This window comes from Patella vulgata, chromosome 1, assembly GCF_932274485.2.
Source record: "Patella vulgata chromosome 1, xgPatVulg1.2, whole genome shotgun sequence".
Classification (NCBI taxonomy): domain Eukaryota; kingdom Metazoa; phylum Mollusca; class Gastropoda; family Patellidae; genus Patella; species Patella vulgata.
In genome coordinates, this window is record NC_065879.2 from 27,866,254 (window position 1) to 27,881,675 (window position 15,422).

At 33.7% G+C, this 15,422-nt stretch overlaps 1 protein-coding gene across 7 annotated transcripts in view; it reads right to left on the reverse strand.

Annotated features, from left to right (window-relative positions):
- Nucleotides 1-10,908: 10,908 nt before the first annotated feature.
- Nucleotides 10,909-15,422, reverse strand: part of LOC126815625 (breast cancer anti-estrogen resistance protein 3 homolog) — a 64,741-nt gene continuing 60,227 nt past the window's right edge. For all 7 annotated transcript variants that reach the window (XM_050541375.2, XM_050541385.2, XM_050541365.2 and 4 more), the window contains exon 7: nt 10,909-14,922. In XM_050541375.2, coding sequence (XP_050397332.1) covers nt 14,419-14,922 — 504 coding nt within the window. In that variant the 3' untranslated portion in view covers nt 10,909-14,418. The remainder of the gene's footprint in view (nt 14,923-15,422) is intronic.

The window sequence follows — 15,422 nt, forward strand, 5'->3', positions numbered from 1 at the left end:
GTCTTGACCCACAATAAAATATAGATGTTTTATCTTTTTGGGAGGAATATTATATTTTTATTTCCCACAATTCTGAAGATTGCATATAATAAATAAATAAGATTACGATCAAAAAGAAATAAGTTGTTATTAAGTATAAATTTGCTATCGTAATAACCGTGAATTCTCTTTCTAAAACAACAATGAGTATGTATGTAATATAATATTTAATACTAACACTTGATATTATTCTATCCAAAGAAAGAATTGGCCTCAGGAAAGATAATTAGTGCCTTCACAATAAGAATATTGTAATGGGGATATAATTCGTTCCTTTATTAATTCGTTCCTTTATTAATTCATTCATTTAATGTCCAATGCGTTGTTTTAATAACATATTTAAATTTCAACTGATTTCTTTTAATACCGATTATACCTGAAGCCATTAATCTTGTAACTTGGTAACCGATGGTGGACAGCCAACTCATTAATAGTTTAGACTGTATGATAAGCTTACTCCTTATTATTTCTATTATATGTAACTAGTGTCTTTAATGTTTTATGGTTACCTACGTTCGTTAACTGTGTATATTTAATTAATCCTTAAATACCGAATTGTACATTCATTCAAGATTCTAGGTTTCATCCCGTTTCCAGGACAGTTACTCTGCTTGTCGGACGTGCTGTTCTCCATATATGATGTTTAATGTTTTCCGGTAATAAATAGTCTCAAGGATAGTTCCAGTCTTTAGTTATTATCGAAGATTTACACTGTTACAATATATATAAGGTTTTTTTTGAAAACAGAAAAACAAACACTTGGTATCGAGTTCAAATCAGGGGAATAACTAATCTAAATTATTTATTCGCTGAATACAAGCTCGGAGGTAACGCATATTTAAATAGGCGCTTTGGGAGTATCATTGGGAGTGGTAAAATTAGATTATGTTCAAAAGTTAAACAAGTTTTTAAATTCTTGCTAAGATATAGACGTTTTAAGATTCATTACGAGTGGTACACGTGTTCCGATTTTCGATAATTTGGCGAATCTTGGGTTAGTTTTAAAAGGGTACTTATATTTATTTTCTTATGGAGATTAACGATCAATGTTAAAAGTCAATATGTCTGACTTCATTTCACGTCTAGTATTGACAATACCTCATCTTTAGTTGTCTTTTACTTTTCGACCCCAATAAAAATGAGGGGAGGGCACTACAAAGCTTTGGGGATTTATAGTGATGTCAATATTGAAATATCTAGAAAAAGAAACGACACATATTAATTTTTTTTTACGGAATAAAACAAAGGAATCAATAGTATGTTTCTTTAAAACGTTTCTTTTTTTAATATTTCTAATAAATTCAAAAGTTTGTCTTAAAGCTACAATCAGGAAGAAAGAAGATAGTTTCAAATCAAATAGAATACTGATTTGTTTCAGTTTTTTTTAAATTTCACAAACATGAAAATGGCGTTGTGGTTCTGATAAATCGACATTTTAGCTGACGTATGATTAAATATTTAAATTTCGATTTTGTGGTAAACGCAGTGCATTTTGGTTAATGAAATTGCTGATATTTGTAAAATAATGTGTGTCGATGGCGTTTTTTAGCACATGAAACCCAAGAATTATCACGAACAGTAGTTTCTTTGTTGTATAAAAACGGAGAGCAACGTAATCGAATGAAGTATCAGTATCTTGAACAAACCATGACTCGAAGTTTTTTCAGAGGGATAGCATTATTAGGTCTTTCGACCTATTTCAACCCAATAATAATGTTTGTACCAAACTGGAAATCTATAATTGATTCAATTGATTGCTGTGGTTTGAGCATACAATTTTCACAGAGATAGGGTATTAATAATTTGTACACGTTGATTCATGCTGATCAGTTTCGCCGTGGGAATTCACCAACCATAAACCATCACTCTAAATATTCTATGGTCTCTTCAATGGATTCCTGGAGTTAGACAGCGTCACAATATGGTTTAGAACAATTGCTGTTGTATACATGTCTTCTGGGATTTTGTGCTTGTTATAATGTGGAATACGCTAGGAAACTCTTCATTGCATTAAACATCTGATTAACAATATGACAACTGTCTGATTAAGTCTCTCATGCGTACATTTTGAACTCTCCAAACGCCATTCCTCCAATGCAGTATAGTTTTTAAATTCTTGCTAAGATATAGACGTTTTAAGATTCATTACGAGTGGTACACGTGTTCCGATTTTCGATAATTTGGCGAATCTTGGGTTAGTTTTAAAAGGGTACTTATATTTATTTTCTTATGGAGATTAACGATCAATGTTAAAAGTCAATATGTCTGACTTCATTTCACGTCTAGTATTGACAATACCTCATCTTTAGTTGTCTTTTACTTTTCGATATTGGCTTTTATAAATTACATTTTTATCAACATAATCATCTTCGACTTGATATTATATCTAAAGTGGTTTTCGATTCGTCTCGAAGGCCATCTGAGGAACATATTTCTGCTTAAATGTTTCATTTACAGTCTGCGTATTTCAAAATCTTTATTAAAATTTATACTTACCAAAGAAAATTGACCAATTTCTGGTCATTATGTGGCCTAGTGAGTAAAAAGTTGGTCGCTAAACAGGAGGTCTCGAGTTCGCGCTCCGTGTCGCAGGGAAAGTTCCTCGAGATTGTCAGTGACGTAGACCTGAGGGCCTGGCAAGAACAGTGTCTTGTCGTTCGGCTGGTATAAAAGACCCGGGTCTCGTGTACACACTGATGTGCACGTTAAAGAACCTTGATAGCTCGAATTAGAAATAAGGCCATAGCTCCGCTTTCATGGCAAAATTCCCCTCATAGCACACTCCATGACAGGCATCGACATTAAAGCGATATCATACCACAATTTTAATTTCGTTTCGTTTATTTTTCTGGTTAGATCATAACTAAGTTCTGCCAAGAAGAGTTCCATTTATATCAGACACTCGTATTCCAAATGGTTATAACGACTAAACGACATAGATCATTCTCATATCGAATCACCACAATACTGCAGCCAGATGCATTTTCACGAAATATTTATAGGGTAGATATTTCCAATAAAAGTATGGCATCTTACTAGAAAATACTGGATTCCCTGAAAAACATCCATGGGGCGCCCATGTGATAACCTGTCCACCTGTTGTCTGTTCGATTGACTTAACGGCCGCTTCGTATGTGTTGGTCGAATGGCTAGAGTTGTGAGAAAATTGAGAGACAAAAACTACAGCAGACTCTACAATTATCCACCGGAATAGGTTGGCAGCGGATTATCCTAGAATTTACTAAGGCTTCGAAATCTATGGTAAATGGACAGCGAGTAGTGACAAATGCATGCTGTGAATGGACTTACACTAAGTCACGTGACAAACGAGGCTGCTTAAATATAATTTTCCAGCTTGGGGTAGTTTTGAAACAAACGTTTGATGGATATATTAACTTTAATATGTTCTAAGTCTAGATCCCACAGTCAGGGCGTCGGAAGACATCTTTAATATAATGATTTCCAATAAGACCAAACGAAATATGATTGACATCTGATTTTAATTATATTATCTCCGATCCTAATAAAAATGAGGGGGAGGGCATTACAAAGCTTTGGGGATTTATAGTGATGTCAATATTGAAATATCTAGAAAAAGAAACGACACATATTATTATTATTAATTGGTTTTTACGGAATTAAACAAAGGAATCAATAGTATGTATCTTTAAAACGTTTCTTTGAGAGCCATAACCGTCAATGATGTTCTATGACACCAGATACATTTTTTAATATTTCTAATAAATTCAAAAGTTTGTCTTAAAGCTACAATCAGGAAGAAAGAAGAGAGTTTCAAATCAAATAGAACACTGATTTGTTTCAGTTTTTTTTTAATTTCACAAACATGAAAATGGCGTTGTGATTCTGAGGAATCGACATTTTAGCTGACGTATCATTAAATATTTAAATTTCGATTTTGTGGTAAACGCAGTGCATTTTGGTTAATGGAATTGCTGATATTTGCAAAATAATGTAGCACATGAAACCCAAGAATTATCACGAACGGTAGTTTCTTTGTTGTATAAAAACGGAGAGCAACATAATCGAGTGAAATATCAGTATCTTGAAGAAACGATGACTCGAAGTTTTTTCAGAGGAAGGATAGCATTATTAGGTCTTTCGACCTATTTCAACCCAATAATAATGTTTGTACCAAACTGGAAATCTATAATTGATTCAATTGATTGCTGTGGTTTGAGCATACAATTTTCACAGAGATAGGGTATTAATAATTTGTACACGTTGATTCATGCTGATCAGTTTCGCCGTGGGAATTCACCAACCATAAACCATCACTCTAAATATTCTATGGTCTCTTCAATGGATTCCTGGAGTTAGACAGCGTCACAATATGGTTTAGAACAATTGCTGTTGTATACATGTCTTCTGGGATTTTGTGCTTGTTATAATGTCGAATACGCTAGGAAACTCTTCATTGCATTAAACATCTGATTAACAATATGACAACTGTCTGATTAAGTCTCTCATGCGTACATTTTGAACTCTCCAAACGCCATTCCTCCAATGCAGTATAATATTCAAGACTTTTACAAACGGCATGTAGATATTCGACAATATTTGAGATTTTTATGGGGCAACAACATATTAAGGATATTGAAAAATGAATATGGCATATATCTTTTTGTAGTCCGATGTCTTATTGTAACCTTTTTGCAAGCTATTGTGCAGGGGGTTGACCATTAATGGATTGCCTGAAAGGTAGGGCAATTGCCCCTGACTAACTTAGACAACGACATAAAAAAGGAAAATGCACTATGCCAATACTTCACATAGGACAGTACATTAGAATAAATCCAAATTTACCGCCTTGCGAAAATCAAATAAATAACTGAACAGTGGACGAACAATGACTCATTGATTCAATTAATCATATACAGCACTTTTCAAGTTACACGCAATGGCCAAACTGTTTGAAAAAGTAACCATGGCTTCGTCAATACTAATTCTTTCCTATTCCAAACATCTTCAAATAATACGCCCCCACCCCCACCCCCAATAAATCTAATATGAATGTATAGGAGGCGTATGCGGACATTCGACGATGAATTCCAAAACGGTTTTTTTATTTAACAAAGAGACATTGTTCGGAAGGCGTTAATACAAAGTAAACATAAATAACTGTTGATCGGCTTAAACACATCATATTTCTAATCCACTATGGTTCTGTGTAAACTTTATTGTATCTAATGTATCTGAATAATTGAAATTTACCATAACCATTACGATAATGGCATATCGGCCATTATGACTAACCTTCAACCATTAAAACTAATATCTAAGCTACTCATCAGTACAGTAATGATATTTACCTTTCCAGTCATAATTTAGACTGTAAGATAATTCCATACTGATATTAATTAATTCTATGACCTCTAATATCGCATGTTAACGTAATTCCCCTGGGCAATCTTACTAGGCAGTTCAGACCGTATTGTGGGCATTTGGTTCACTTGATTCACATAAAAACTATAACAATATAGTTAGTGATTGTGGTCATATGGTAACGATGACGGTGCAGATGACTATGATGACATCATGATAATAATGATGATTGTGATAACCTCCCGTTCAGCTTAAAATTCTCTAAGTTGCTTTGCAGGACTATGACTTTCAAAGTTCCATACTCCATGACGATACATCTGAGTGAATAGTAAATAAATGAAATGAAATTGGTTTTAACGTCCCACTTTTCACTATTTCCAACACCAACAGAAATAGTAAAGACGGTAGTTAGGTTACTAAATAACAATCATAACAATTGTAAATATAGGAATGCAGCATAACACATGACATGGCATTTAAAAAACAAACATGGTATGGGAGAGAGAGAGAGAGAGAGAGAGAGAGAGAGAGACACTGATAACTGACACATAACTGATACTAAAAGAAAATATCTATAGATAGAGAAAGAGAGAGAGAGAGGTATGGGGTTTAACGTCCACTCGACACAAACTAGGTCATTTTGGGACTAACACATGGTTTAATTTTATTTCAATAATTCGCTTGCGCGTAGGGGTCTTTAGCAGTGGCGGGAAGCGGGAGGACCCGGAGAAAACCCACGAGGTTGGACAGGCAACCCTACTCCTTGTCACGTACAACCGGGGATTCGAAACCACACCAGTTAACTCAATGACAGGCCTCGTGATACAGCGCGCACGTGCTACCCATTCGGCCATCCAACACCCCAATATAATGGAGTTTGAAGGTCCGTCAACACAATACGGTCATTTTGAGATTAACATGTTTATTCTACAGCAAAGTTAGTAATGCGAGGTGGAGAAGTTTGCCTTTGCCCATACAGTGGCGTTTTCGCCTACTCATCTTCGAATTCCACTCCGCTTTTGATTGAAGTAACATAAGAGTATGGTCAACCCAAGATATTATGCAATAATGGAACTATGAAATGTCATACGTTAATAATAACGAGTGAATTCTCCATACGAGATAATATCTAAATATAAAGCAAAGGCGCCTGTAGCATGAAAAATCTCTTACTAAAATAACATTAAACTGCGGCTAAGTATTTAGTCTATTACTATTATATTCGTAAGCGACATTATCCCATCTTACTATGTCAGTCGGTTTCTTACCTTCCTACGTCTATTGATAGCGAATCAGTTTCGGACAAGTTGTTTGCCCCTGATTTTGATATTAATTTTGAAAGCGATTGTCCATGTTATCTATGTGCCTGTAAAATATAAAGTTCTATCCATTTTTAGGGTGAAGATTGTAACATGAACGTGACATATAAAATAACAGTCAACCCACCCCCAGCGATGAAACTATGGAACGCCATCAGTGACCAACGGTAACTGTATGCTATGAGTATAATCCGTTATGATGTAATATTTTTAAATGCGAACAAAATTACTTGCGGAGATTTATGATAAAAAAAACCAAGTGTACTATTTTGTGCAAAATGCTGTCCAAAGCTCGTCAATTTATCAATTATTAATGATTATTTATATGGTGATAATATGTCAAAGTCTTAATTCACTTCTGATATTCCATAAAGCCGAAACAGACACCATAACGTTGATTTAACAAAATGAATGACGATATAATAATGATTTACTGGAATCTATTTGAGTGTGTACAGATTGTACTTTATAATCAAAAATTAATATAAGCACACATTCGTTTTTTCTATAACAATGACTTCAGGCAAACACAAACTGCTATTTTTCTCTGATATTTTCATAAATAATTGAAAGCCTTTATGAATGTATGATTTGATTACAAATGTCATATCTTTCGTCAGGGGTTTGAGGCTGTTTGCCCGAAAGTTTTCTTTGTCACCCGAATTTTCAGAATGAATCAATCATTAACTAAAACTAAATTTCCACAAGGCTGGTTGTTTATTTTTAATTAATTTCATAATTACACAACAATAGAAATTTACCTTATAATGTTTAGCAAAAAACAACTTAATGTTCCCCATTCTCTGATGTTTGTACCCGACAAACGACATTGCCCGAAAAATGGACGGTTCGCCGCCGGTTCCTACGCCTATGGCGAGAATACGGGGACTCCAGTATACCGTGGGCATTGCCTTAAGGATTCCCTTGTAGTATACCGGATCGACAATCAAGGTTCGGTCCTGTTTTGGCCGAGTATGGTGCAGGAAGAAGAATCTGGCAAGGAAGAGCGTCTCTAGTAGTTAGGATGGAACGGAAGCCAAATGCCCTGTGTACACGTTGACATGTGCGTAAAATAACCAGTTGAAATTCGACGAAGAGTAGGCCGTAATTCCACATCTGCATAATTTCGACTATAACCCCCCCCCCCCCAGTACATTTTGAAGGCTAAATCAAGTGCGTAGTTCCGTTATATACCAGGAGGTCTTGGGTTCACTCCCGGTATTTGCCGAGAAATTCCCGGTGTGCTTTCCCCTAGTCAGAGATGCAGACCGGAGGGTCAAGCGAGTACAGTGCCTAGTCGTGTGGATTGGGCGAAAAGCTGAGGTCCTTCATAGCACACTGCATGGCGTTCGTCCGTCTTTCTTTTAGCCCGGTTAATGTAGAAATGTGGGATATTAAACCCAATTTCTTTTCATATCAAATGACTGAATACCACATATCCGTGTTTTAAGAGTATAATTTGATTCCAAAAGGAAACAAAACTGCGTCATTTATATATTTTATATTGGATGTGTGTAACGCAATCATGTGATAATTCTAACGCCAAGCAAAAATAGATACACGTATAACCTTTAACAAGAGACCCTTTACATCCAAATTGCCAACTAATGAAGTTTTAGACAGGAATACCACCAATGTGGTTTCATCAACACTAACTATTAAGGTCACCGAGCAGAAAACAAGTGGGAACACAGACGATACGCCTACATGTAAGCATTTGAAACACATCAATTCACACAAAAACAAATAATAGAAAAATGTGACAAAATATATATAGATAATAACGGTGAAAACCATTTCCTTAAATCAATATAATAAAACTAATTTAGAAATCATAAGTAATTTTTTATGGGAATCCAGTGAAGCGAATTGGTTCTCAGATATTCTCTATGTCCATAGATTCTACTTATTTGAGATTCATATCTGAATATCGAAAAACGGGTAGCCTGTTTTCGTTATTGGCCAATATCGACAATTCAAAACGAAGAAGCAGTTTTATTGAATCCTCTGCACATGCATTCTCATTTATGGTTTCAAAATTCGCTTTATAAAACTGTATTGATGAAATATGTTTGGAATACATTCTGTAGATACACATCCTTAAATCCACTTTTTTTATATGTACTAATTGTTTTTCGTCATTCGCCAATATTGAAAATCAAAAGGGAAAAGCAGTTTTATTTGATCCAATGCCCAGGCATCGCCATTTATAAGTTTAATTAATTAAATGTGTTTCTCTATTCATTCCTGAAAACTGTTTTTATATTTAAATGAGAAGCTTGTTTTCGTTATTTGCCAATATCGAAAAACGAGTAACTCGTTTTTCGGCATCAGAGATACCAAGCCTTTCTCCAACTGCAAATACTTGGGTTCGTATGCAAGTATGGATATTGGCCAGGATGTGCATTTTGATTACTACCCGGTTGTTAATTACCTTGGCCTGAAACAATAGATTAATCAAAATCCTCATAGTAACTTAGCTCCCAAAACCAGAGTCCGCTGGAGGTTGTTTTTCCTATCCGAATGTCTCAACAGTTTATCTCCAGACAAGATATTACTGTCACTCCTTGCTCGTCTAGAAACGTTTACCTAATGACGGTATATTTGACTCTTGAAATCAACGATATACATCTTGCCCTGGGTATAATTGATAATCATGCCCTAATTGGGATGATCGTCTAGGTCTAGAAGTTTACAATCACATTGCTAGACGATAAATACATATTTTTATATTCTATTTTTAAATTTACAGTGGGGCATATTTCTAGGGCTGAGACACCTTTGAGCTATACATCATAATTATGAGTTAAATTCCTAGAAACATTTCGAAAGGATGGATTACATTCTGTTGGTTTTATTCTGAACTTAAACATACCGCGGTCTGCAGTCCAATCACAATTATGCCTGGTACCACGCATCTTCAATAGAAACTCGCAGTCGTTGCTTCAACAACATGGGTACCACAAAGCAAGACCAACTTAATTCCTCATTAACGTGTATTAATTCCTAATGTTTTGAAAACATTTGGCTGTTAAATCCCTACTGTTAAAATTGAACAAGCTAGATTTTGACAAATCAAAAACATTCTTTCAATTTCGCAGTATACCCGATCACAACAATATTTAACTGTGCCCTCTAAATGTATGCATCTTTTTAATGCCACCATGCATACTAAATTTTAAATCTATTTGGGAATTTAAAAGTATATTGTCTGCTAACTTGCAGTTTGTTATGGGGTAGGTCTCTTGTCTTACTTTGTGGTATTTCTCCAGGTACTTCAGTATCCCCCACTTCTGAAGACCCTTGTACACCAATAAAATTATTTAAATACAAATTGTACACTTGGTCCCAAAATTACCTAGTTTGCAATGAGAGGATATTAATCTCTCTTTCAAAATGAATAGACCTCTTTGATTTGGATCAAAAATAGAACCTAGTTCAATCCAATATTAAGACATAATCAATTGCATGTACTGCTGCTGACACTGTATGCCAAACATGATACTGGTGCAAAGGCCCCTATATGAGTGACACAGCCACGAGCCGAGCACAGCACTTGCAAGTTTTCTGTGAGGGGGGGGGGGGATGCACCCGCTGAGAAATTTTGAATCTAGACTTCCTAAAATGTCATTTCCTGGACTTTATGGGAAGATTTTGCAGAATTCTGATGGTCAGAAAACACTTATGAGTAAATTTGGGTAATACCATGGGAATTCATGTTATTTATTAAGAAATTTGCAAGAACGTATATAGTGCTGTGATTCTGTGACAATTTCTGAAAGTGATAATAATTACATCATTTACATATGGACCTATATCTTCCATATACTGTTGAGGTGAAAATACATGTAAATAAATTAGCAAAGATATGACTATGCATATTTGCATCAAGCACCTATTGGCAATTTTGTCAGGATCAAGCTTTGAGCTTTGAAAAACTGGCGCGTATTGTGATATCAAATCAAAGCAATCGTATACACAGATATATTCAATCATGATATATTAAGTATTTGAGATTTCCATTTCTATTTTGGCATTTTTGTGTACCTCATTAATTCATATAGTCGCTGATGCATAATATTGGGACCGACTGCACTTATTTTGCGACCAACTGTTTTTTTCCTGGGTATCCCCCCCCACACACCCCTGATCAAAGAGGTTTAGCTCTTTTAAGCAGTTAAAGACATCATTTTACAATAAGTTTTGTATGACTGTATTTTATTAATAGCACTATAATTAAAACAACATATAACAAAGCAAATGATAACAATAGGACCTTTTTACAAATTCATATATAAAATTACATATTTATCAGAATCATATAAACTTAATCAAATATCATAGATCTCAAATAGTACAGTAGCATACATAAAAACATACAATGAATTACGGATGATTAACAGATAATGAATATTTTGCTCATATTTACCTAGAATGTATATATACAGTCTTTAGTATATTATTAAAACTCAATTTTGTTTGTCCCACTTATTAAGTTCTCAGTTTATTATATCATGGTAATTAGGGACTGTACCTTTTGCGCAGCGGTGAGATTTACCGTTGAGATCTGATAAAAATTATGCTGCTGGTTAATTTTGTATTACTGACAGAATGTTGTTATGTAAAAGTAGACACACATTGACGAATAAGTGACCAATTTGTGATGTCAATCATTGTAGAAATTACTGCTGAAAATCAGATTTCTGCTTCCTCAATTCAGTCTACGAAAAACAGACCAAATATTTTGCTTATATAATGATGCGAATTTACAAACATAATGATGCGAATTTGATAACATACAAATGTATGATTACTTAAGCCACATCAATTTGATTTTCTGTTCATTGGGAATACACATAGAAATTTGTCTTATTTCTTTGGGGAAAAAGACTTATCTATAAACAAAAATACTTGGTTGTGCAGTTAAAAAGCATTTAGTCTCATTTTTTTAAGTTTTGAAATTTCAAACAAAACATCTTTCGTTCGTTCGTTTCTGGGGTTTTACGTCCACTTCCACCTAAGGTGATATCGTAGACAATAAAACATCTTTCACACGATTGAACTCTTAAATGACACAGAGGTTTGACTTCATAACGTTATAAAAAAAAAAAAAAAAAAAAAAAACCTGTCATAATGATCAATAGTGTTAAAATATAGATATGCATTTTAAAATCATTTCATTAAATAACAACTGTAGATAGACCCAACATGTAAATGGATGAAATAATCTAAATTTAATGTTATTTTCATTAATATGAATTTTATACCAAATATTAATTTAGACATTTCATGCAAAATTCATGTATATAATGGTTAGTTCTATTTTTTTGTCTGTCTGTTGTGAACTAAAAATCATTCATCATGAATCTCTTTTGATTTAAGCTTATTTAAGTAATTTGTTGATTAAGCCCACTTGCTTGTATCACGTGACTTATCACTATTATCAGTAGGCCTACTAACTAGCCTATCACGTTCTAACGCAAAACTATAAAAATCTAAACCACAGATAAAATCAAACAGTAAGATTTTTAACTGTCAAAACAGGATGTAAACAAACAAGAAAAAATTTGTCTGTTCATAAGGAAAGTAACTATCATTATGCTAGAAGGAGGCAGACCACCATTAATTTCCCCATTGACTTCAATGTTAATTCTGGCCTCTTTGCCCACCTCCAACTTTTCCCCAAATTTTCGTTGGGCTGAATGCTTTTCACTACAGACAGAGGAATAAATGGTCATGTCTTCGCACTAAAATTTGTATGGGGTTGACCACCAAAATTTTGAGATACACAAACTTGAAGAAGCATACTAAAAACATGTAACTAGTTGCCGTACATATCGCCGTAGCCAACCTGATAACCCTGTTATCCTTCCGCCTCAAAATCATGAATATTTACCAAAACCTGGCAGAAAATGTTAATTCAAACCCTCTTCGTCCATTCTAGACCAAAAAATCAACAAAAATGGGCATGCAAAAGGGGAGAAAAGAGAGAGAGAGAATTGCTATAAATAGACGAACTACAATTCGTTGGGTACCGAGATGGTGAAATTTAATGGTGGTCTGCCTCCAGAAGCATTGCATTTAGCTAAATGGTTTTGTCAACAAAAGTTGCCAGTAATTTTAACGGTAATGTTATAGGTGTCGACAAAAGTCACTATGCATCAGTTAAGAGTTAAGTGGTCATTTATTTATCAAGACCCCAAAGAACAGAAAATCAATTTGTTGTGGCCTTAATTTCATACATGTCAAATTATCACATTTTAGTGAGTACATAAACCATGTTTTAACAACTGCATACTAAGTAAATTGTCTACATTATGCATGACAATAAATACTTTACTAAATAATACAGAGCTATAGTCAGTTGATAAAATAGTTACAAACTATTAATTATAAATGCATCATAAAAATATTAGATATTTTATATTGTGTGGACAGTGTGTTGTAGTGAAAACATCAAATGCTGAATCCATTACTATCAATATCATCAGATAATTTTGTTGCTTACCATATTACCTACTTTATATTAATTTGTACTTATCTTATTAATCATGATATATCACATATAACTCTTTACTTAATTACAGTACTGACAGTATACATTTGTTCTTTGTCATTGAAACCATTGCATAATTTATGAATATAATTTTAAACAATGTATTTATATATTTTATTTTTAAATCATGATATATCACATACAACTCTTTACTTAATTACAGTACTGAGAGTATACATTTGTTCTTTGTCATTGAAACCATTGCATAATTTATGATTATAATTTTAAACAATGTACTTATAATTTTTTTTAAATAATTTCTTTCCAGAAAAGAATTTATAGATTTTCATAATACTGAGTCTTGTTGTATTATGTCAATATTTATTGTAATGCTAATTTTACTAGTCACAATTCGAATGCTGCCATACCGGTATTTGAAAAGTCGAAATGAAATAAATATTTGGTTCAGTTTTGGGCATTTTTCAGAAGTTTAGAAAGTCAAATTCTTCCAAATAAATATAGGCTAATTTCTTTCATTTGAGTAATAGACGCAACAAATATTTCATATTAGACAGAAACTTAACAAATTCTGATTTGAATTTGAATTGACATTATATAACAAACAGTAAACAGTTTGTTCATGTAGTCTAATAAAAAAGAGATTTAAATGCAATGTTTTAGGTCCAATCTTGTGTTCATTCAAACATTAAATATTTCAACATATATATGTGTAACCAAAAATATATGATATTATGCATATATCATTACATATAGACATGTGCCGATACATAACACTGATACAACACAAAGCCAAACTCATTAGATATTCTCAAAGCCAAACAATTATGAATTGCATTTAAATATGTCATATATTTTGGGTTTATCTTAACTACTAAATGTCATTTAAAGAAAAAAAAAACCTAGGTTATCGAGTAGTTACATAAACAATTTAGATTCAGACTTTCTTCAATCAAACTAAAATTAATGTGAAAAAATTACTGAGCAATGTTTTGATTAAGATTCTCTAGTCTTAATGAGGGACATATACTAAACAAAGCAATTGTATTGATTAATATATTATTTATCTATATCTATGACTGAACATATATTGAATTTGAAACCAATAGATATAAAATATAGAAATTTATGGATCTTTTCTTAAAAAAATTATATCATGAATTCGGAGAATGAACTGAGATCTTAAATATAGAATATTACAAATCACACCGCCGTTCCCTCATCATTCGATGCTTCAGCTCTTTCGGATAGAATAATCAACAATTGGTCAAATTTACGATGTCTGTCTTTACGATTTACACTGGCACCTCTGGCTCCCCATAACAATTTAAGATGAAAGGCAGTGTCAAACATATCTAAAATGTCACGATCACCATGAAAATCGGCCATTACAGCACTTCCTGTAATTTGATAGAGTTCAACTTGAGCAGCAATGACACGCGCAGTATCCAAATGTGTAAGAAACATATCTAACCCTGCCACAGGGTTGTTGCGTTCCCATGTTAGTTCATTGAGCAGACTATCTAAATCTCGTTCCAATAAATACACTAGAGGGTTAATATTTGGCACGCACACATTTTGTAAAGGGAGAGAACTGCTACCCTCATTTAAAGCTTTATAGGCTGCCTTGAGTTTTGTGTCGAAGGTGTAAGCACTATTGGTGTGATTTTGACGTAATATTAATCTGGTTGTCTTTAATCTTGACACCTGAAAACACAATATTGATGAGAATTAACATCATGTGACTACATTGTAGGAATTCTATGGAAGTAAGGAATATTAGTCATTTTGAGGCCCACAAAATTTCTATGGTTCCAAGTGAAATTTGAAGAAGAATTCTCACTTAAAGTTCCTTAAAGGCCATCACCTTAAAGGCCATCACCAACGGATCTATAGCAAATTGAAATGAAATGAGATTTTGATGTCTATCTTTTCTGCACCAACTGGACATGATGAGGGCATATACTCTTCAAAAAAAAGTAGGGGATATTCCGAAACAATACAAAACTGTTTTTAGTAGAGGAAACCGTGTATGTTAATAACAGGCAAATTGCCTACACATGAACATAAACAGTTCATATGGGCGGCTTATCTGACGGCCCCATTTCACTCGCAAAGAGATATACACCGTCAAAAGTGAAAATGGACGTTTTTGATTTTTGTCTTAATAATGAGTAATTGTTCCACCAATCCTCAGACATTCAGCA